Source organism: Geotrypetes seraphini, chromosome 3 (assembly GCF_902459505.1).
Source record: "Geotrypetes seraphini chromosome 3, aGeoSer1.1, whole genome shotgun sequence".
Lineage (NCBI taxonomy): Eukaryota > Metazoa > Chordata > Amphibia > Gymnophiona > Dermophiidae > Geotrypetes > Geotrypetes seraphini.
Genome location: NC_047086.1, coordinates 292791921 through 292814969, shown reverse-complemented (window position 1 = coordinate 292814969; position 23049 = coordinate 292791921). Strand labels below are relative to the sequence as shown.

The following is a 23049-nucleotide window of genomic DNA, read 5'->3' as shown; positions in this document are numbered from 1 at the left end:
TTACCTTCTTCGTCTTGCTTTCCTTTAGAATATTGTATTTCTTCCCCCTAACCTATTTCACTACAAGTTTGTTTTTGAATGTAATCACACATTGTTTTTGTATGCTGCTTAGAATGTAATCACATATTGTCTTTCTATTCCGCTTAGAAATGTGATAAGCAGGTTAGCAAATTTTAATAAACTTGAAACTTGGAGATCTTCGTCCCATTTTAAACCTTCTTGCCTTCAATAAATGCTAAGTAAAGGAGAAGTTTTGCATGGTCTCATCTTGCTAGAAAAGAACTATTGGTTTTGCTCTCTCAATTTTAAAGAAGCTTATATTCACATTCGCTTCCAAGTGAGGTCTCTACACTTTCAATAGAGAATACTTCCTTTCGGCCTCGCCTCTGCCCCATGAGTCTTTACCAAGTGTCTCATAATAGCAGCCACAACCCTGCGCACGTAAGGCTTTCACATCCTCCTGTACTTGGACAACTGGTTAATCAAGGCCTCTTCATCGAGTCTAGCTTACCAGGCCACCAGCTACACAATTTGTCTCCTAGAGCTCCTGGGATTCATAGTGAACTACCCAAAATCACAACTTTCTCCTACTCAAAACACTGGAGTTCATTGGAGCCCTCCTAGACACTACTCAAACTCAAGCTTTTTTACCTCAAGAGAGATTTGACAACCTGCTACACCTGTGTCAAACAGTCTCCTCCCAAACACATCTCAAGGCACAGAAGATGGTATGCCTTCTGGGTCACATGTGTCTACTGTCTATGTAGTTCCATTTGTATGCCTCCATTTCAGAACATCACAGTAGACTCTCTCCTCCCAATGGCTTCAGGCTACAGACCCTCTTTCTGCACACATTCAAGTAACTCCAGGACTTCGGCATTCACTTCATCCAACCTCTCCAGGGTCCTAATCTTCCAGCCTCCTCCACACCAGAAAGTCCTCACAAGAGATGCATCACTTCTTTACTGGGAAACTCACCTCGATGGCACTCAAGGAGTTTGGTCTCTTCATGAGAAAACTACAAATAAACCTACTGGAGCTAATGCTCTTTCCACCTTTCAGGATCGCTTACACAACCACCTAGTTCTCATCCACAATAGCAATCAAATGAAAAAGCTCTCTTCCTCTTTGTCAGTAGGTCATACAAATTTGGACCTGAGCAGTCGCTCACAATGTCTTCCTCAAGGCAGTTTATCTGGTATGAAAGCAGAACTTCTAGGCAGACAAACTGAGCAGACTCCTCCAGCCTCACGAGCAGTCACTCCACATAATCAGTCATATGCCAGATTTTCGCATTAGGGGGGAACTTCTAAAATGGATCTCTGTGCTTCCCCCACTAACCACAAGCTGCCACTTTACTGCTCCAGTCTTTTCACTCCCAACCATCTCAGATCAAACGCCTTTCTCCTCAACTAACGAGATTGCTTCCTCTATGCATTCCCTCCACTGCCACTAATCAGGAAAATGCTACTTAAACTTCACCAAGAGAACACCTTCATGATTTTCATTGTGCCACATCGGCCATATCAAGTCTGGTTTCCTCTCCTGCAATTCACCGTGCGGGAACCCATCACTCTTCAATTATTTCCAACTTTACTTATTCAGAACAAAGGCTCTCTCCTTCACCCAAATCTATGCTCATTAGCACTCACAGCCTGATATCTATCTTCACAGACGTAGATGCCTATCCACTTTCAGCTCCAGTCTTGAACATTATTCAAGCATCCAAAAACCTACTAGATGCTGCTATCAGTTTAAATGGACATGTTTTACTGTCTGATGTGATTTCCACTCATTGGATCCAATCACTTGCCCTCTGTCGAATATGCTGGATTATCTCCTTCATCTTTCCAATTTTGGGCTTCAAACTTCTTCAGTATGTATACACCTCAGTGCAATCAGTGCTCTTCATGCCCACTTGTATAGCAAACCTATCTCTGCGCATCCACTAGTATCCAAATTCACAAAGGACCTTTTCCATACCAAGCTTATGTTCAGACCACCGCCTGTTGTTTGGGATTTGATGAAGCATCCCTTTGAGCTGCTCTCATCCGCTTCACTGAAACATCTCACCTGGAAAGTGATTTTTCTCATTGCACTTATTGAATAAGCAAATTACAAGCATTAGATTCAAATCTATCTTGTATCAGATTTTACCACAGGGTTTACCACCAGGGTTATCCTGTGTACTCATCCAAAGTTTCTTCCAAAGGTGGTCTCTGAATTCTATCTCAACCAGCCCATTGTTTTGCCTGTTTCTTTCCAAAACCACATGCTCATCCTGGAGAGTCAACTCTTCACATCCTGGACTGTAAAAGAGCTCTTGCCTACTACCGAGATCAACCAAACCACATACGACTGCAACTCAGCTGTTTGTCTCCTTTGACCCTGAGCAGACTGGGAGTTCCAGACCGGTTACTAAGCAGACTTATCTCATGCTGGCTGGTGGACTGTATATCCTTTGTGTATTCTCAGGCTGGGCTGACACTGGATGGCCATATCACTGCTCATAGAGTACGAGCTATGGCCACTTCTATTGCCCATTAGCACTCCACTTCCATTCAGGACATCTGAAAAGCAGCCACTTGGTCCTCAGTCCACACATTTACTTTTCATTACTGCTTAGATTAGCATTATAGAAGATAGTCAGTTCTCAAAATTTATTCTCTATTTGGAAGCTGTCTTCCCTCCATCCTCAGTGATTTCACCAGGCTCCTGACAGTTATTTTTAACCCTCTTCTTAGAATCATGAACCTGACAGCTTTGAAGTTCCATATGTGACCCATACTGCCTGCTTGTCCTCTGAGAAAGCATAGTTAACTCACTTGTAGCAGATGTTCTCCAAGGACAGCAGGCAGTTATTCCCATAACCCACCTATCTCCCCTAGCTGGCTTCTTGGCTTTTGGATGGAACTTAGGGTCCTGCGAACCAATAGGAAGGCGCACCTGTAGTACAGGCAGTGCTAAAGTTTTTAAAGTGATAGTACACTTTAGTACATGTCTGTGGTGGGCTCTATGGATGACATCACCCCATATATGAGAATATCTGCCAACTGTCCTTGGAGAACAGCTGCTTACAGGTGAGTAACTATGCTTTATCAGCCTTTGACTTGTAAAAATTCTTCAAATTCTCATCCTCAGAGGAAGTAAGTAACAGTCAATGCCATATTCTAAAAAATTTTCAATGTTTCCATCCTAAGTTTCAATGTGAAAGAGGACAGAAATTTCTGGAGGTACTGGTAGTCAATTTAGCATCTTCATCTTTGTTACTGTCCTCGATTGAATTTTGCCTGTTAATGAGTTGCCCAGTAGTGAAGCAGCACTTGGCCATTTTACTGGGTAACAATCACATCAGTTAATGGCTACTATCTATACCAGTCTGAGGTCTTTCGCCACTTCTTTGATCTACCATATACAATCACTATTATCCATAGATAGAATTAATGATATCCAGAAACCTATAGAATGATATCTTTAACTTGCTTTCCTTAGTCCCTTATTGAGTATACTGGTATTTGAGACTGGAGAAAGTCATAGGACACTGCAACAAGAAGGCAAATCATGGTTGCAAAACAAGTTGGCCTAAGTTAGAGGAATGCCTGCTTAAATCTGTAATAATATATACACAGCCTCAGCCCCAAAACTCCACCGCTTATTTAGAACTTATAGCGGAAAGCATTACGTGGGCTTTCATCATCGGCCAGTGAATAAACTTTATCTGCATAAATAATCTTTATCTGTATAAATATCGACTTTCAAATAAACTTTAAATTAAATTTAAATATTCATTTCGTATTTCAAAGCCATTTATCTCTATTAGCTGAAATGACCCGTGAACAGATGATCTGACATATTTTGCACAACCGTGCTTTATCAAGGGTCTCCCGTGGCCGCTTCTGTCACCTGACTCACAGCAGTGAGTTGGGTGACAGAAGCGGCCACGGGAGACCCTTGATAAAGCACGGTTGTGCAAAATATGTCGGATCATCTGCTTCCAGGTCATTTCAGCTAATAGAGATAAGTAGCTTTGAAATACGAAATGAATAGTTAAATTTAATTTAAAGTTTATATGAAAGTTGATATTTATGCAGATAAAATTTATTCACTGGCTGATGATGAAAGCCCACATAATGCTTCATGCTATAAGTTCTAAATAAGCGGTGGAATGGTGGGGCTGAGGCTGTGTATAAAATCATTTATATATTTGGACTTCTTGTGGATTATAAAGTTATATATGGTCCGACTTTCAATTTACTCTTAAGGATTTCACATCATTGTGAGCTAAATCTGTAATAAAGCAGAGGGCATAGGGTTATGGACTGTCTGCTGTAGAGGTGTGGCTAAAAGCTGTATGAGATATTGCCAAAAAAAATGAATTTAGAAGACTTCAGGGGCACTATCATGTCAGGCAAGAACAGCTGTGTGCCAGCAGCTACCTGCAGATTATCTGGAGAAAATTCAGAACTTTAGAGAATTTTTAAACAAATTAAAAAATAGGCAGTAACACCGGACTTCATCATTTATATGGATGAAGTTCTATTAATGTTTGATATCCCATTAAGAAAAACTGTTACACAAAAAGGAGAGAGCATTGTTATCATTAAAACCACAGGGCATAAGAAGTCCCATTTCAATACAATGTTAGCTGGTTGTGCCAGTGGCAAGAAACTACCACCAATAATTATATTTAAATGAAAGATAATGCCATGTGACACTCCGTCCAAATATTGTGATGTGAATGAAGAAGGATGAATGTATGATGACTAATTGCTGGGATATGTTTTTTTGGAAATGGCCTGATATTTTATTTTGCTTTTTAAGAGAAGAAAACGCTTTTGGTCATGAACAGCATGAGTGCATTCATAACCAAAAATAGAAAATGAACTCTGATCGTGGTACAAGTTATCATACTTAGTGGTATGACCATAATGCTGCAGCCACTAGATATCATATGATGTTGTTTATAGGAGAAATGGATGTCTAACAACAAACATAGCTTCACAGCTACAGGCCGTATATGCCACACTGCTTTTGTGAAAGAGGCTCAATGAGTTGCAATAGCATAGATTGGTGTGAGAAGAGAAAACCTGCCTTTATAAAAATCAAAAATAATTGAGAATAACGATGATAATAACAACAAAGAAATGAACTACTGGTACCAATGAAAAGGTCAAGGACTTGATATATACAGCACCTCTGGAAATTTCTGACCTTTTTCACAATGATATTGAGGATGAGAACTTGGAAGATTTTTAGAAAATAAAGTTGATGAATAAAATACTGGTACAGTAAATTTCTATGACAGAACTGTTTACATACCGTATTTTTCACTCCATATGATGCACAATCTCAGTGCGTCTTATGTAGCGAAGGTACAAAAAATTGCACCCCTATACCGTTTATAAACAGCCCTCCCGCTGCCAAACATTTTTAAAACACCCTGCCTGCTGACCCACCACACGCCCGCTACACCTCTTTAAAACACCCCACCCCCTGCACGCCCACTGCCATCTGTCGCACCTTTTTAAAACCACGGCTGCCCGCCTGCCGCCGTCCGCCCGACCGCTTACAAATTACCTGGTGATCAAGCGTGATCCCTCCCTCCCTAGCTGTCTCCTCTTCTTATTTCCCAGCCAGCGGCACAGGTCAGAAGAGCGTGGTGGTCAGGAGTAAAGTTTTCTGCACTCCTGCGCTATTTTCTGAATGGCTTCGATCAGTTCTCGGACTCGCGAGAACTGATCGCAGCCATTCAGAAAACAGTGAGGGCCCAAGCAGGAGTGTGGAAAGCTTTGCTCCTGACCGCCGCACTCTTCTGACCTCCGTGTCGCTGGCTGGGAAATAAGGAGACAGCGAGCATGGGAGGGATTTTAAAAGGTACTGGGGAGTGGGGGGATGTTTAAAATACAAAAAAAGCTGTCGGAAGAGATTTTAAAAGGTATCGGGGGTTGGGGGGGAATGTTTAAAATACCAAGACAGCCACCGAGGGAGGGATTTTTAAAGGTACGGGGGTATGATTAAAAAATGTACTGGAGGTACGTAGAGGGTATGGGGCCTGCCTGCCATGTGCCCTGTCCAAGCCTACCACTAGACCACCAGAGGGGGGGCGGGGTACAGAGCATGGCAGGGAGGGGGGACAGGGTGCAGAGCCTGACAAGGAGTATGGGGTTAGGTACAGAGCCTGGCAGGGAGAATTTGGTTCAGAATGGGTTTTTTTCTTGTTTTCCTCCTCTAAATCTAGGGTGCGTCTTATGGTCAGGTGTGTCTTATGGAGCGAAAAATACGGTATTCAAGTTTTCTTTTACTTAATGACTTCATTTACCAGTAAGCTTCCTCTAAAATAGAACTAATTTTTATGACAGAATTGTTGATGTTGAATAAAGTAAAATGAATATCTGCACCGTAAATGTCTAAGGCAGAATTATTTTTATGGTATATCTCAGTAACGATTACTATTCAGATGTTACACAGTGGGATTTGAATTGTTGGCACTATGTTTTGCTGCGACATACAAAGAAGCGACTTGTGGGGTTTTTTAAAAAAATTGTTTTTAGTCTCTGCAATCTATACAAAGGAGTGACTTATAACCCAGAAATTACGATACCTTATTTAAACTAAGTTGCGTTCCAAATCGTTTATAACATGTTTCAGTACACAGTTCCAGAAGAAAAAAAATATTTTTTTACCAAAGTATTTTGATTCACATTGGCAGGTGGATATGGCTGTTAGTGTCTGCTGCTTTCCTATTCCTCTGTTTTGTGTCTTTCTCACTTTCCTACTTGATTGATGTAGTTCTATTGTGTTTCCCCCCTAAAAAAGACCTACCCCGAAAATAAGCCCTAGCATGATTCTTGGAGTAGGTCTTAATATAAGCCCCACCCCTGAAAATAAGCCCTAGTCGCTGGCGGCAGCAGCGCTCCCCACCCCCCCCCCACCCCCCAGCGACCCTGCCATCTCTCCCACCCATCCGAACCCCAACTGCATGACCGAAATACAGTACCTTATAACAAACCGCATCGGCAGCACAGGCCCCATCACGTCTTTCTCACACCTGGGCTTTCCTCTGCCGCTTTGCTGATGCAGTCGGGGTTCGGATGGGTGGGAGAGATGAAAGGGTAAGCAGGGAGAGGGGGGTGCATGGTGGCGGGGGGATGGGAGGAAGGAAGGGATAGAAGCTGCAAGGGTTCTGCTGCACAAGGGATGGGAAGTAGGGAGGGACAGAAGCTGCAAGGGTTCTGCACAAGGGATGGGAAGTAGGGAGGGATAGAAGCTGCAAGGGTTCTGCACAGGAGGAAAGGAGGGATAGAAAGATACTGCACAAGGGGATGGGTGAGAAGGGAGGAAAGATGCACATGTAGGGAAGAGAAAGAAAATAGGAAGAATTGGGGTGGAGGAGGAGGAGAAGGAAGGGAGAGAGAATCATAGTACATGAAAAAAAAAATAAGTCCTAGTGCCTTTTTTGGGCCCCAAATTAATATAAGACAGTGTCTTATTTTTCGGGAAACACAATATTTCATGCTTTAGATTTACTGATTGTACGCCACCTTAGTGCAATGTGTTAAAAGGCAGTATGTTAAATTTAATTTTTTTAAAAAAAATTGGTTTGTGAATTGTATTCATTTTTGCTACAACCAGGCCAACATACCCTCTCCGGGATAAGTGCCAAAGTTGTCCCCATTACCATCTTTCAAAGTTCCCATCCAGGACATGTATAAAGCAGCAATTTGGTCCTGGGTCCATACCTTCACAGGATACTTCCATCCTGACTCAGGTCTGAAATGGACAAGCATTTCTTTGCAGCTTTTTTTCCCCTGAATAATCTGCTGCTTCTGTCCAAACATCCTACATTGTCTATAATGCCATTTTTTCCACACTAGCATCCTGCAACCCTAAGATTTACAATTATCCATTTGTGTGGCTATATTCCCTTTGGCTGTTGATAGAGACAGTGGTTGCTTACCTAAAACAAGAGTTCTCAGTTAACAGCTGGGAAATAGAGGCATATTTTCTTACCTTCCCTCTTCCCACTCCAGCAGTGCTACTAAGATATATACTAATGAGAGGGGAGGAGGGAAACCAGAGTCAGCATGAATCCCCACACATGTTTAGAAAAGCCTCTTCAAAGACTCCCCTGAGCTTTGGGAGAGCACCGTCAAGATCCATCAGAACACTGTCATCCATTTGTGTGTCTGCATTTACTTTCTCTCTGTGGAGAACCCATGTCACAGGTAAGCAATTTTGCCTTACCTGCATTTCTGGATTGTTCTGGAGGGGCTAAAGGGAAAAAAGTTAACAGGAAAGACCTAATTTCTTCTTACTGCCAGGTACCGTATTTTTCACTCCATAAGACGCACCTTAGATTTAGAGGATGAAAACATCAATTTAAAAAAACCCATTCTGAACCAAATTCTCCCTGCCAGGTTTTGCACCCAACCCCACACTCCTTGCCAAGCTGTGCACCCTGTCCCCCAACCCTGCCAGGCTTTGTACCCTTTCCCCCCTCTGGTGGTCTACTGGTAGGCTGGAACCCTTCTAAGGGATCCGTCCCAGCTGACTAACAAATTTTTACACCCCCCCCAGTACCTTTTTAAATCATCCCCCGTTACTCCCTCGTACTTTTAAATCATCGCCCCACATACCTGCCCCCCAGTACTTTTAAGTTTAAATCTTTTTTATAGAAATTCAAAAACATAGAATGCAAGAATATATTAAATCATCCAGCAGAGGTTACAGAAAGTACTCCAACTCCATCCCACCCATCTCTCCCTCTCTTATGATCAAACAATTTGTATTGAGGAGAAAAATTACAAACGGAAGAACACTATGCAAAATACACAACAACACTGGTATCAAGATCAGAAAAGTGACAATCATAATATCAAATATTCATAACATTACAACTATAATATCTCCCACCCCCCAAAAGCAACAAGAAAATTCACCCCAAATCCCGCCCAATGTCATCACATCTATGTGGCATCAATGCTGGAACTAGCCAAGGCCCTGGTTCCTGAGAGACCCCAGCCCTCGGAGGAGGAAACGAGAGACATTGAAACCCCAGACACAAACAAAGGGGATAAAAAAAAAAGAAAGAAAGGTCTGTCTTCCACAGCTGCAGCCCTGACCGTAGAATGGGCAGAAGAATCTTTCATCTCCGGTTCTTCCCCCCCCCACCCCGGTACCTTTTTAAATAGACGGGTGTCTTGTCTTATTTCCACGGTGCACAGGTCAGGAGCGTAGAGAACAGGCACGAGCTTTCCGCACTCCCGCCTGGCCCCGCACTGCTATCTGGCTGCCATGAGTTCTCACGAGTCCTGTGAAAACTCATGGCAGCCATTCAAATAGCGGCACAGACCCAAGCGGAAGCGCGGAAAGCTTGCGCCTGATCTCCGCACTCCTGACCTATGCGCCGCTAGCAAGGGAGGGATACATGCTGGACCACTAGATACTATGGTGGCGACGACGGTGGCCGTTTTAAAAAGTGCAGCGGCCAGCGGGTGTTTTAAAAGGTACGGCGGCATGCTTTAAAAAAGAAGGGGAGGTGGCAGGTGTTCTAAAACGGTGTGTGTGGGGGAGGGTGCTAAAAATTGTATCTTCGCTCCATAAGATGCACCGAGATTTCCACCCACTTTTGGGGGGGGAAAAGGTGTCTCTTATGGAGCAAAAAATACGGTACTTGTGACCTGGGCTTCATGGACTTTAGGTCTGTCCCAGTATTGCATTTCTTATGTTCTTAGCATCATTTTCACTCTGAAATTGGCTGATCCAAACTTGTAATTTGGTGCCAGTGAGATTTTAGAATATTTGCTTTATACCAGGGGTGTCAAATGTTGGTCCTCGAAGGCCGCAATCCAGTTGGGTTTTCAGGATTTCCCCGATGAATATGCATGAGATCTGTTTGCATACAATGAAAGCAGTGCTTGCAAATAGATCTCATGCATATTCATTGGGGAAATCCTGAAAACCCAACTGGATTGCGGCCCTCGAGGACCAACATTTGACATCCCTGCTTTAAACCATTTAATGATATATCAGATTCTCCCACACCCTCCTCTTCTAATGAATGGTGGAGGGGTTGTTTGTTTTTAACATGAACACTGCTGCTGATGTGTTCTGCAATTGCAGTTAGCTATATTTGTTTTCTGTGCTTTATCCAACAAGTTAATGCAGAAACACAGAAGAAACAAACTGCAGCTTTTGTCTACAAATATAGAAAATCTAGAACTGCTAATTACGTTAAGTTATATGGCATGTTGTGGTACTAGTAATATTTAATTTGGGCAAATTAGTAGATTGTTGTATTTTTTAGAGCCTTTTGTGAGGTTATTCATCACTAAATGTGCTGCATTACATGTTAGTTCCTTTTTCTTTGTAAACCAGGTACAGTCTAGTGGGGACGACAGAGTGTTAGTGATGGGAGCAACAAACAGGCCGCAGGAACTTGATGAGGCTGTTCTCAGGTGCTTTTATTGCATTGTTTTTCTAAGGAAATATTTCATCTGTCAGACTACAAATGTTTAGCTAAATATTGCTATGCCAACTGTTAACATAAATGACCAATTGCTGCCTCCTCAGAATATCCAGATCTATCAGCGGAGGAATAATATGCTATCTCCTCGGATCCATCACCTCCAACCCCCGCAGATCATTACCACTGGAAAGTATCATTCTCAAGGTTCATCAGATAATTAGGGCAAGCTCTATCTGTTAGGATGGAGTCAGAGACCGAACCTAGGGCAGAGCTCTAAAGCTTCCCTTTCACAAGCTCATGAAGGAACAATGTTCAAGATCTGTGAGGCTCCACTATTGGTACCTGTTGGACTCTATGTACAGAGTTCAGTCATGCCCAGGTTTTGATAAGCCTCAAAGTCAGCATCAGTCTCTTCTGGTGGAATCTGCCTTGAAAAGAACTAGTAGCACAAGAGCATATGCCAGCACACCCCCAGGGAGAGAGGGGAGGACTCAAGATAAGTTTGGTCACAAACTCATTCAAAATTCTATGCCAGTTAGCAGAATTCTGAGCTATAATTTCATCCTCTACCTATTTGTTATGTAACCCTCACTTCTTGCATCCTGTAATTCGCTGATTGTCCAGCCTTATTCGAATGTGAACCGCCTAGAAGTCTTTTGACTATGGCAGTATAGAAGAATAAAATTATTATTATTATTATATGACATTCTACATGTATATGAAACAGCTCAGCAATTGTCACATTATGATTAATACATTCCACATGACAACCTGGACGACTACCAACATATTGCTCATAATCTTCTTGAGACTAGAAAATACATGGCCAGATCTGTTTTTAATGCTTTCGATGTCGCATCCAGAGCATCTGCTTTGTCAGTTGCTATGAGGAGGCAGGTATGGCTGCGAGTATCTTGTCTAATGTGCAGGAACATTTAGCTAACATCTCTTGTCTTGGAGATGAACATTTTAGAGAGAAGATAGAGGAAGCCACCCAGAAGATCACCAGATATGAGCACCCCAAAACTGCCAAATCTCAGCCCACTAAGCATTTCTACATACCTAAACGTTCTTCTTATTCTTCTAGATGAAGATATGCACCATCAGCCTCTACCTCTAGACCACCTACTCAAAGGCAATCTAAACAGAGGCTTCAAAAGTCTCACTACAGATGCAGCAAACGTAATGAGATGCGGATATGCTCTTCACCTACAGCAAGCACCTCCAAACAATCCTCCAAGAGAGTCTATTTTCATTTACCACCTTACACATTCTTCTATACCGCAAGTTTCAACAAGGATTGAATGCAGTTTACAAAAGATTTCTCGGTGATCATGAGCAAGGAATTACAGGATTGAAGAAACAGAAATGTCTTTGCATTTTGAGTTATCAATTTAGAAATGTTCCTGCAGTTCAATTATAGGTCAGAAGAGGTGAATTTTTTGCAGTTTCCTAAAGTTGCAATATGTGTCTGGTTGATGCAAATGTGGGAGGCTATTCCAAATTTTGGAGTCTTGGAATGTGAAGGTGGATTCATGTAACTTCTTTTCGCGTACACATGAAGGTGAAGGGAAGAATAGCTTAAAGCGCTGTGTCAGTCTCGAGGTGAAGAAGGAAGGTGTAACAGTTATGTCAGAGATTAGTCCCCTTAATTGGCTTTAGGGGCCATGCATACAATTTTATATTGGGTTCTCTTAGGGGTAACCAGTGTAGTTTTCTTAAGAGCGGTGTAACCCTCTTTAATTTGCTGCGTCAAAAGATTAATCTGGCAACCTTATTTTGAAGTTGCTATAAACTCCCATATTCAGTAATGCCACAATACAAGGAATTGCAATAAAGGAGGGATAGGGGCTTGTATACCGCCTTTATGTAGTTTTACAACCACATTCAAAGCAATTTACATACAGGTACTTCAAGCATTTTCAAGTTTTATTATTTTTTAATATACCGACCATCGATAAGTATCTAGCCAGTTTACAATGCTAAAATAAAATAAAAGATTAAAATGATACTTATAAAAGGGGGAAGAGTGAACATTAAAAGACATTTTACATAGACAAACATGAAAGTGGGCTCACAATCTATCAAATGTTCCTAGGGACAGTGGAGGATTAAATGACTTGCCCAAGGTCACAGGGTTTAAACGCACAACCTCAGGTTGCTGAGGCTGTAGCTCTAACCACTATGCCACACCCTCCGCTTGCGTTATTGTCCTGAAGCTGACTTGACTCAGGGCTGATCTAATTGTTCTCAATTGTCTTAGTCTGAAGAAAAATTTCCTAACCAAGAAATTAATCTTGTCAGCAAAGGTAAGGTCTGAGTCTACATTTACTCCTAACACCTTTGACGTTCTCTTGATCTTGAGTTTCTCTCCTGTTACTAACACCAGTTCTGTGTTTGGCAAGGAGTTATAGTTACCAAACCAGAGAATCTTGGTCTTCAGTTTGTTGAATTTGAAAAAGTTTCTCTTTATCCACATACTGATATCCTCGATAATCCTCCCAATATATTGGCTGGTAGCCTCTAAGGTGTCCCTAATAAGATACAGCAAAAAAATATTAACTGCATAGGAGAATGTATGGCTTTGTGGATGGGAAAATTTCCTTCCTAATGTTCTGAGGTAAATATTAAACAGGGATGGGGCCAGCAGTGAGCCTTGTGGCATACTGCAGGTGGCTTTCCAGGGTTGAGATTTGTTGTGTTACCCTTCCTTACTTCTTATGTTCTGGTGGTCAGGATCTCTGTGAACCACTTCAGTACCATTTCATGAATGCCTAGTTCACTCAGTCTAAAGAGTAGAAGAGAGTAGTCTATCGTGTTGAATGTAGCTGAGATGTCGAACTGTAGCAGTACAGATTGGGTACCCTTGCTTAGATAAGATTTGGTTTGTGATGTCAGTTCTAGCAGTAATGATTTTGTGCTATGCACTGATCTAAATCCATATTGCGAGCTATGGAATCCGTCATCCCTGTTCAAGAAATCGGATAGCTGAAAGATGACACACAGCTCCATCAGTTTTGCAGGCCATGGTATTCCAGCCACTGGTCTAAAGTTCTCTGTCTTGGTTAGGTCTTCTCCTTTGGCTTTAGGAATTGGAGTCAACTCAATGGCTGATGAGGATTTAGGATATATACCTTGCTCCAAATTGGTATTTACCAAGTCTGTTAGCCAATCTTGAAATGGGGGGAGGGGGTTGCAACAGTAATTGAGATGGGCAGATGTCTAGGCAGCAGTGTTTCTTGGATAGTCTATTTAGAAAGTCAGAGATTATACCTGGGGTTACGGTTTTGAATTTATTCCAGGACCTATCAACTGGAATACCAGTTTCTGTACCCTTAGTTGACTGGTTCAATTTTATACAATCATTCAGTGTGTGAATGAGTCTCAACCGACTTTACTTAGTGTTGAAAATAACTTGCCAAACTATCCACATCTGGTTGCGCTTTGGAGTCGGTTGGGATTTATTTTGTGGATTTAAGTGAGCTGAAAAAGGCATTTTGAGGGGTTACTGGATTAATAAATCAGGTTATCGTAGTATAATTTTTTATTTCTGCTACTGATGATTTATATTGCTTTACTTCATTTCTCCATTGTATATAAAGATCTTGGGTTTGGTGTTTCCTCCAGGCTCTTTCCAATTTCCTTACCTTTGTTCGCAAGGTTAATAATGGTCCTGAAAACCACAGATTGTATTTCTTTTTTGGTTTAACCAGATCTTGCTATTTCATCAAGAACTTTCAGCTCTCCTCTAGCTCAATGCCATTGAATATGTTTCTTTCCAGAAGAGGGGCTGAGGGTTCTACTCCAACTGTTTCCTCATTCCAAAGAAGACTGGAGGGCTCTGCCTAATTCTGGACCTCTGCACTCTCAACAAGTACCTAGTGAAGGAAAAGTTTTGTACGGTCTCTCTGGGGAACCTTATTACCTCTCTTGGAGAACAGCAACTGAATTTGCTCTCTAGATCTCAAAGAAACTTACACTCATATTCCCATCTTCCCATCCCATAGGAAATATCTCTGCTTTCAAGCTGAAGCACAGCACTTCCAGTACAAGGTGCTCCCATTTGGTCTAGTATCAACACCCAGGGTCTCACAAAATGTTTAGTAGTAGTGGCAGCAGCACTCCATTCTTGCGACTTCATGTGTTCCCTTATCTAGATGGCTGCTTGATCAAGGCTGCATCACCGCATACAGCTCTTCTAGCCAGCACTTCAACAGCTCCTGGGGTTTGCAGTCAGCTACAAAAAGTTTCATCTCCAGCCCACTTGAACTCTATAGTTCATTGGGGCAGTCCTAGACACAACTCAAGCTCGTTCATATTTCCCACAAAAGAGACTGCACATTCTGACCAACATCTGCCACAAAGTTTCCTCCCTTCAAATGATGCATCTTCTGGGCTATATGGTATCAACTGTTCATGTAACTCCTTTTGTCCATCTGCATATCAGGGAACCTAAGTGGACACTTTCGACCCAATGGTCTCAAGCCACCAATACTTTTTCTTGCCATATTCAAGTGACATCAGAACTTGACCAATCTCTCCAGTGGTGGCTGTCACTGACAAATGTGTCCAGAGACCGCCTTTTCCACACTCATCAAAAGGTACTGACAAAGGATGCTTCTGTGCTCGGTTGAGGAGCCCACCTCAATGGCCTTCATACTCAAGACAGCTGGAAGGCTCAGGAAAAATCGCTCCATATCAATCTCTTAGAGTTCCGAGCAATTCACAATCAAGTTGCCATGTACTATCCTGGCAAGCAAGGGGTAACAGGATCTCTCCCTCTGCCAGGAAGTGATACATATCTGATCCTGGGCAATTTCCTCATAACATTTTTCTCATAGCAGTCTATCTGCAAGGAAAAGAGAATGTTTTAGCATGCAAGTTAAGTAGACTCCTATAACCTCAAGAGAGGACTTATGTCAGATATTTGCCAATTGGGGAACTCCACAAATAGATTTCTTTGCTTCCCCTTGCAATCACAAACTTCCTCACTTCTGTTCCAGGGTATACACTCCCAATTCCTGTTCAAACTTCACCAAGAACAGGCCACTATGGTACTCATAGCACCTTGGTAGCTCCGACAACCATCGTTCCCTGCTTGCCGGCATGCGAGTTTACTCCGCCTCCTCCCCACAGCCAGCCAGGAGAGGAGACTTCAAACACAAGCGACGGGACTCCAGCCCTTACTGCAGCAGGAGAGGAAGCCATCGTCCCCTGCTTGCCGGCGTGCGAGTTTGCTCTGCCTCCTCCCCACAGCCAGCCGGGAGAGGAGACTTTTCTTCAAAAACAAGCAATGGTAACGGCGCGCCAGCTAAGGCGCACGGCAAAGGCGCGTGCGCCTTAGCAAGCACCTTTGCGAAGCGACAACGCGAAGTGACAGAAGACGCTGACTAAGAACACACGAACCACACCAGCAACCGACTGACCGACCTGTATTAAACCCTCAAGTGAACCCACCGGCACTACCAGCCAGAAAGGCTGAAAGGTAAGAAGCCACCTCCTTTCCTCTCCTCTCCAGTCTCAAACGCTAGAAGCCTCATATGGCCCAACACTTCTAATTCTCCAGCCCTGCATATAGCCCTCAAAAGAGCAAAGCTGCAATCCTAGCCTAGGAGGGCTGAGAGAAAGGGAACCGACCTCCTCCCCCCTCTCCAAAGACACTACGCCAGAACTCTCTCAGTCCCTAACTTTACCAACTCTACCATACCCAACAGATCAATCACCTCTCTACGATATTACTCCCCTTCTTCTACCAAAGCTCCACCATCCCACTCCCATCATCCTCCAATACAGTTCTAGCCCACCCCGGAGCCTTCACCTAACGCCCAGCTCTCAGCAAGAGGCAGAACCTCCTCACACAGTCACATTGACATCCAGCACAACAAAAATAATGCACATCCTTCTATTCTTCCTACTCTTAACAAATTGGAAAACAGCAGGGTACTATATACCCCCCATCCCAATTATGACAGAATCCAACAGACATATCCAACCACCCAGGAAACTCCAATCACCAAGAAATCTGATAGACTGCTGAATGTTCACCCAGAAAAGCATCCCCCACAGTTGGGGAAAAAGACCTCCTCCTAAGCCAAGAATAATAGCTCTCAACCCCCATCCTCAACCAAGAATCCTCCTCCACCCAAAATGTACCCCTATCCCCTTTACACCTCAATAGCCTGTGCATATATGAACATAAGATCGATTGGCCCAAAGGCAGACCTAATAAAGGACTGGATAGTTAAAGAACAGCTAGGCTGCCTATTCTTAGCCGAAACCTGGCTAACCTCCGACTCTGACCCATGCATAACAGAATTTTGCCCTAAGGGTTACAAATTAGAGGTGATCTGCCGAGAAAAAAAGCGAGGGGGAGGATTAGCTATCCTAGTCAAAAACAATTTCAACATAAAAGTTCTAGACAAATACTCTACCCTCTACTTGGATCTTCTAGCCTGCCAACTATCCGATGACACACTCAAAGGCACCATGACCTGCATTATCTGCTACATTACTCCAGGAAAATGGATCATCTCAAAACATATACTTGAAGACTTCATCTTCCGGAACTCTCTAATGTCAACACACAACCTGCTCCTTGGAGACATAAACCTCCACCTAGAAGACCATTCCTCCAAACAAGTTGAAAGTATACTCGCATACCTCAAAGCACTAACTTACCAGATTCTTAACCCCCAACCCACACATGAAAAAGGTCACCAACTAGATATTGCTGCATACATGACCCAACATACTCACACTCCTGAAATTCATATCACAAACGGGGCCTGGCACCCCTCCCTCTGGTCCGATCATTATAAATTCACCTTCAACATCAAATGGGCTCAATGCAAAACAAACACCAACCCCACAAAACCCCTTTCAAAACCTGTCAAAAAATAGAACCAACTACCTTCTGGGACAAAGCAGATCCTACACTTGATACCTTAGACCCCAAAGAATTCATACCCCAATGGCGAACACTAAGCGAAACAATCCTGAATGAGCTAGCTCCGGTAAAATCAAAACACCGAATCTGCAGACCGTCTGACAAATGGTTCAACACTGAACTTCTCCAACTCAAAAGGCACTGCAGACAACTAGAAAGAGCCTGGAAAAAAAACAATAACCAAGAACAAACAAAAATAGCATGCTGTAGCCTAATTAAACAATATAAAATCAAACTCAAGGAAAAACGAAAATCTTACTACTCTAAACTGGTAGGCTTGGAGGCCCTAGACACAAAAAAACTATTCAAACTAGTAAAAAACAGTACAGACACCAAACTTTTCCTAGCCACACAAGGAAACCACCCACCTACAGCCACCCAAGTTGCAAACCACTTCAAAAACAAGATCACCACAATCAGAACTACCTTCAACAACACATACACCCACCACGTCGAGATAACAACGAACCCCTCAACAGGAGAAGCCATTGCAGCAGACAGGACCTGGTCAGACTTCCCAGTTGTACACTGGTCTGATATGAACCGACTCTACAAAAAATATAGTCAAGCATCATGTGATCTAAACAGTTGTCCCACATACCTAATAGCAAATGCCTCCCCCAAATTTAGAGCTTGCCTCATGCAATGGATTCAAACCACATTCACAGAAGGGCAATTCCCACAGGACCTAGGAGAAATCATAATCATCCCTATTGTGAAAGATCATAAAGACCCAATAGACTCCCCTGCCAACTACAGACCCATCGCCTCAATACCAATATATGTTAAACTAATAGAAGGACTAGTTGCACAATACCTCACTAACTACCTGGAAGACCATAACCTACTTCACCCCTCTCAATCAGGGTTCAGAACCAATTATAGCACAAACTCTACTAGTAACCCTACTTGCCATAGCCCAACAGCACCTTAGCAAAAGCAGAAGGATGTTGATAATTCAACTTGATCTCTCCACTGCATTCGACCTGGTCGACCACTCCATTCTAATACAGATACTTGAAACCATAGGGATCTCTGGCAGGGTACACAACTGGTTCCAAGGATTCCTCAAATCAAGAACTTACAGAGTAAAGTCAAACGATCTCAAATCAGATCTAACCCCTGTGGAGTCCCACAGGGATCACCACTTTCCCCTACGCTCTTCAACCTCTTCATATCCTCCCTTGGGACCACCCTAGATAACATAAATGTAACTTCATTCAGCTACGCAGACGACATCACCATACTCCTACCCTTCAATTCACCTGACTCCACCTCAACAGAAAAATTTGAAAAAAAACTCTTGAAACAGTGAAAAAATGGATGACAGTCCACAAATTGAAGCTGAACTCAGATAAAACAAAATTTATTTTGCTCGAAAAGGACAAAACCCCCTCCATCAAAAAAACTAGAAATAAATGCCACCAAATACCCAATACAGTCCGCTCTTAAACTCCTAGGAGTAACGATAGACAAATGCTGCACAATGCAGGTCCAAATCAACAAGACTACCCAGAAAGCATTCTTAATCATGCGCAACATCCTCTATCTACCATGCCCTGCAAACTTGATAAAACAACTGCAGACTGTACAAAACACAGCTTTCAGACTGATCTACTCGCTAAGGAAATATGACCACATCACCAATGCCTACCTAGACTCACACTGGCTATTTATACAAGCACGAATCCAATTCAAATTATACTGTATATTATTCAAAGAAATAAATGGCACTGCCCCTACTTACCTAAACAACCGCTTAAATCAAAACCTTACTACCAGACAAAGGAGAACTCAGTCCCTATTTACCTTCCCCCCATTCAAAGGTACTCAGTGCAAGAAGATGTTTGACATCCTACTAGCAACGCAAGCAGCGAAACTTGACCACACCATCTCCAACCTACTGACAACAACGAACGACTTTAAATCATTCCGAAAATAAATCAAAAACTTTATACAGCTCTACTAACCCCTCCCCTTATTCACACACCCCCCTTTACAATTCCCACCCCAAAGCCTCTTCCTATTCAGCAATTTTTTCTTCTCCAAAGACTCAACCATGTAAACAACTCCTCAACTTGAAAATCTCCTGGAAATGTCCAGTTATCTTTTTGTAACCCAAAACTCCTAAATTGTATTTTTCCTGGAAATGTTCAGTTAGTCTCTTTTGTAATCCGCCTAGAACTGCAAGGTACGGGCGGAATAGAAGTCATTAATGAAATGTAATGTTTTCTTTCTTCCTTCAACTCAATGTCTGCGAACCCATCGTGCTTCAAATCTAAGTTCACTAGCCCTCACAGCATGGTATCTCTCTTCCAATGAGTAGATGTTTTTACTTTTTCTGCTCCTGTGTCAGCCATTCTTGAAACTTCCAGATAACCTTCCACCTAATGTTGTTACCACTTCAAGTGGATTCATTTCAAACTCTGGTGTAATCAACAATCACTGCATCTGGACACATGTCCTCTGCCTTCAGTTCTGGACTACTTCTTCCATCTGTCCAATTCTGGCCTTAAGACAAATTCAGTCAAGAGTTCATCTCAGTACTATTAGTGCCTTTCACATACTTCTTGAAAAACAACCTTTATAGGTGCACCCTTTGATCTCCAGATTCATGAAAGGTCTTCTGCATATTAACCCTTTCAGGACCAAGGGACATATTTGTCCCATAACTTTAAAATCCTATAAATTTTGATTGGGATAGTCTACAGTTCTAAATTTGATATGTACGGATTCCATATGATACTGCCTTTATGTAAACAAACTGGTTCCGACATTCATCCATTAGCGTCGTTGCTAGATTGACGAGAAGATTCACTTGCCACACTGTCCATAAGCCAGAAGTGTGATTTTTTTAAATAAAAATAATATTTCACCAAAAAAAAATCAATTTTTTGGCATCTGCAAGCCCTTTTTACCATAAAAATGTCGTCAAAACCACAAAAATTGGCCTACGATCCTTATGGTCCTGAAAGGGTTAAACCACCAATTAAACCTCCTCCAGTTGCTTGGGATCTTAATGTCATACTTTCAGCCTTGATGAAGCCTCCCTTTGAACCATTAGCATCTTCATCTTATCAAATATCTCACTTGGAAAGTAGTATTTTTAATTTGCCTCACATCCGCACATCATGTTAGTAAATTTCAAGCATTATCCTCGGATCCACTATACACAACGTTCTACCATGGCAGAGTAGTTCTTCAAACCCATCCTAAGTTCCTTCCAAAGGTTGTCTCAGAATTTCATCTGAACCAGATCATAGTTCTCCCTGTCTTCTTTCCAAGACCACATTGTCACCCTGGGGAAGTAACACTTCATACGTTAGACTTGCATAAAACAAAACTCTACAGAAATTCCATTCAGCTGTTCTTTTCATTTGATCCTAACAGACTGGGAGCTCCTGTCACTAAGGGAACCATCTCTACATGGCTGGTAGATTATATCTCTTTCTGCTGTGCTCGAACTGGGCTGCCACCTGAAGGTCATGTCACAGCACATAAGAGTTAGAGCAATGACAACATCAGTAGCTCATCTGCGTTTCATTTCCATTGAAGACATCTGCAAAGCAGCTACTTGGTCCTCAATACTTTTACATCCCATTACTGTCTGGAAAATCCAGATGGCATAGTCAGTTCGGCCAAGCAGTTCTACAAAATTTATTCTCCACTTGATAGCCAACTTCCCTCCAACTCACTTGATTTAGCTAGGGAGTTCCACATGTGAAAATATGCTTCCTGCTTGTCCTGTGATAAAGCACATTTACTTACCTGTAACAGGTGTTATCCGAGGATAGCAGGCATATAATCTCTCAACCCACCCACCTCCCTTAGTTGGCTTCTTAGCTTTTCTACTGAACTGATAGTGCCGTTGGTTCCTGTTTTGGGTGGAAAGGCAATGATGCATGCACAGTATGGGAAGCCTTGAGACTTCTAAAATGCTTAAAGTGACAGCACACTGTCCGTTCTGGGCTCCTTGGATGACGTCACCCATATGTGAGAATAGTTGCCTTCTATCCTCGGATAACACCACCTGTTTCAGGTAAGTAAATATGTTTTCTTCCTTCTCACATTCCATGAGATCTGCTGTCTTCAGCCCAAAATAAATCCTTTCAGAATTCCAACAGCCTGATTTGATTTCGTTCTGTTCACTTCATCACTTGTTTGTTGGCAGACAAATATTAGTTAAGGTAATAAAAACTGAAATAAGGCATTCACAGGTATCAAATATTTAGAGGTTTTGCTTTAGAAAATTGTAGATCTTGTAAATATTTAGGTGATGACTGCCCTTAACATTGGACTGTTCATTCTTTAATTATTCTCCTTATTGCTCTGTTTTTATGTGGAATGATTTCCCTTTCTTTGCTATGCACAAGGTAGTGGTGGGGTTTCTTTATTTTGGTAGTGATGGGGTTTCTTTATTTTGTTTATCTTGGAGGGATTTTATCTCCTGCTTGGTCTTGACTTTTTATCAAGTCTGTTTGTTTGAAATTGCATATAAAAATAAAATCATGTTTATAATGGTTATAACATTACATGTAATTGTTTTCCTTTTCAGACGGTTCACCAAGAGAGTGTATGTATCTTTACCAAGTGAAGAGGTATGTATGTGCAAACACTTGTGTCAGGAAAAGTGTTGAATAATTGTACTAGAAAATTTGTTGATCTACCTCCAACTTCCATTAACAAGTTTAATTCAAGCTATTACTTGAACCAGTACAATTCTTTCAAATAGAGTTTTCATTAGGGTCTCTCGCAGAGCGCAAACTGAAGTAATTAACAATTCCTTTGAAGAGTAACTGTTAAAAAATAGCCCCACCCATCTTCTCAAGTCCCCCACCATTCTCACAAACCCTAATGTCAGAAACATGCAGAGGGTTCTGGTTTCTTGTAATCCTCTGCAATTTTATAGTATACCCACAACTCCACCCACCGCTTCTTCCCTCCCTCTACCCCAGTGGTCTCAAACTCAAATCCTTTGCAGGGCCACATTTTGGATTTGTAGGTCCTTGGAGGGCCGCAGAAAAAAATAGTTAATGTCATATTAAAGAAATGACAATTTTGCATGAGGTAAAACTCTTTATGGTTTATAAATCTTTCCTTTTGGCTAAGTCTTAATAATAATATTGTAGTTTATCGCTAAAGAGACATATGATCAAGAAACTGTTTTATTTTACTTTTGTGATTATGATAAACATACCGAGGGCCTCAAAATAGTATCTCACGGGCCGCAAGTTTGAGACCACTGCTCTACCCCTTCCCTAACTGTAATTAGATATAGGTTACATTTATGAAGCCTGAGAGCTAACCCGCATAGACACCTCTATATTTCACCCAATTAATTAACCAGTAGGTTATGAACTTTGTAGGTGTGGCTTCCCACTCAGGCAGGAGACTCAGACACTTACACTCTCTTAGCTTTCCCGACTGGTGTGCATATATAAAAAGATAACACTGAAAAGAAGACACTAGACGCATTCAGACGTGTTCAAGAAATGAGGTCATGGGATAGTCCTCTGATACATTAAGACCGCTCCAATAGGAGACCTCTCACTCAGATTGCTCAGAAATGAGAGCAATAATAAAATGTACATGAATATATTTTTCTTCTCTTATTTAGAGTACCAGAAAGGACAGC

The 23049-nt window shown here is 42.0% G+C and overlaps 1 protein-coding gene across 2 annotated transcripts in view; it reads left to right on the top strand.

Annotated features, from left to right (window-relative positions):
* Positions 1 to 23049, top strand: part of SPAST (spastin) — a 232165-nt gene that overhangs the window by 146542 nt on the left and 62574 nt on the right. For both annotated transcript variants that reach the window (XM_033936524.1, XM_033936523.1), the window contains 2 exons: positions 10378 to 10457; positions 21970 to 22012. In XM_033936524.1, the coding sequence (XP_033792415.1) occupies positions 10378 to 10457; positions 21970 to 22012 (123 nt within the window). The remainder of the gene's footprint in view (positions 1 to 10377; positions 10458 to 21969; positions 22013 to 23049) is intronic.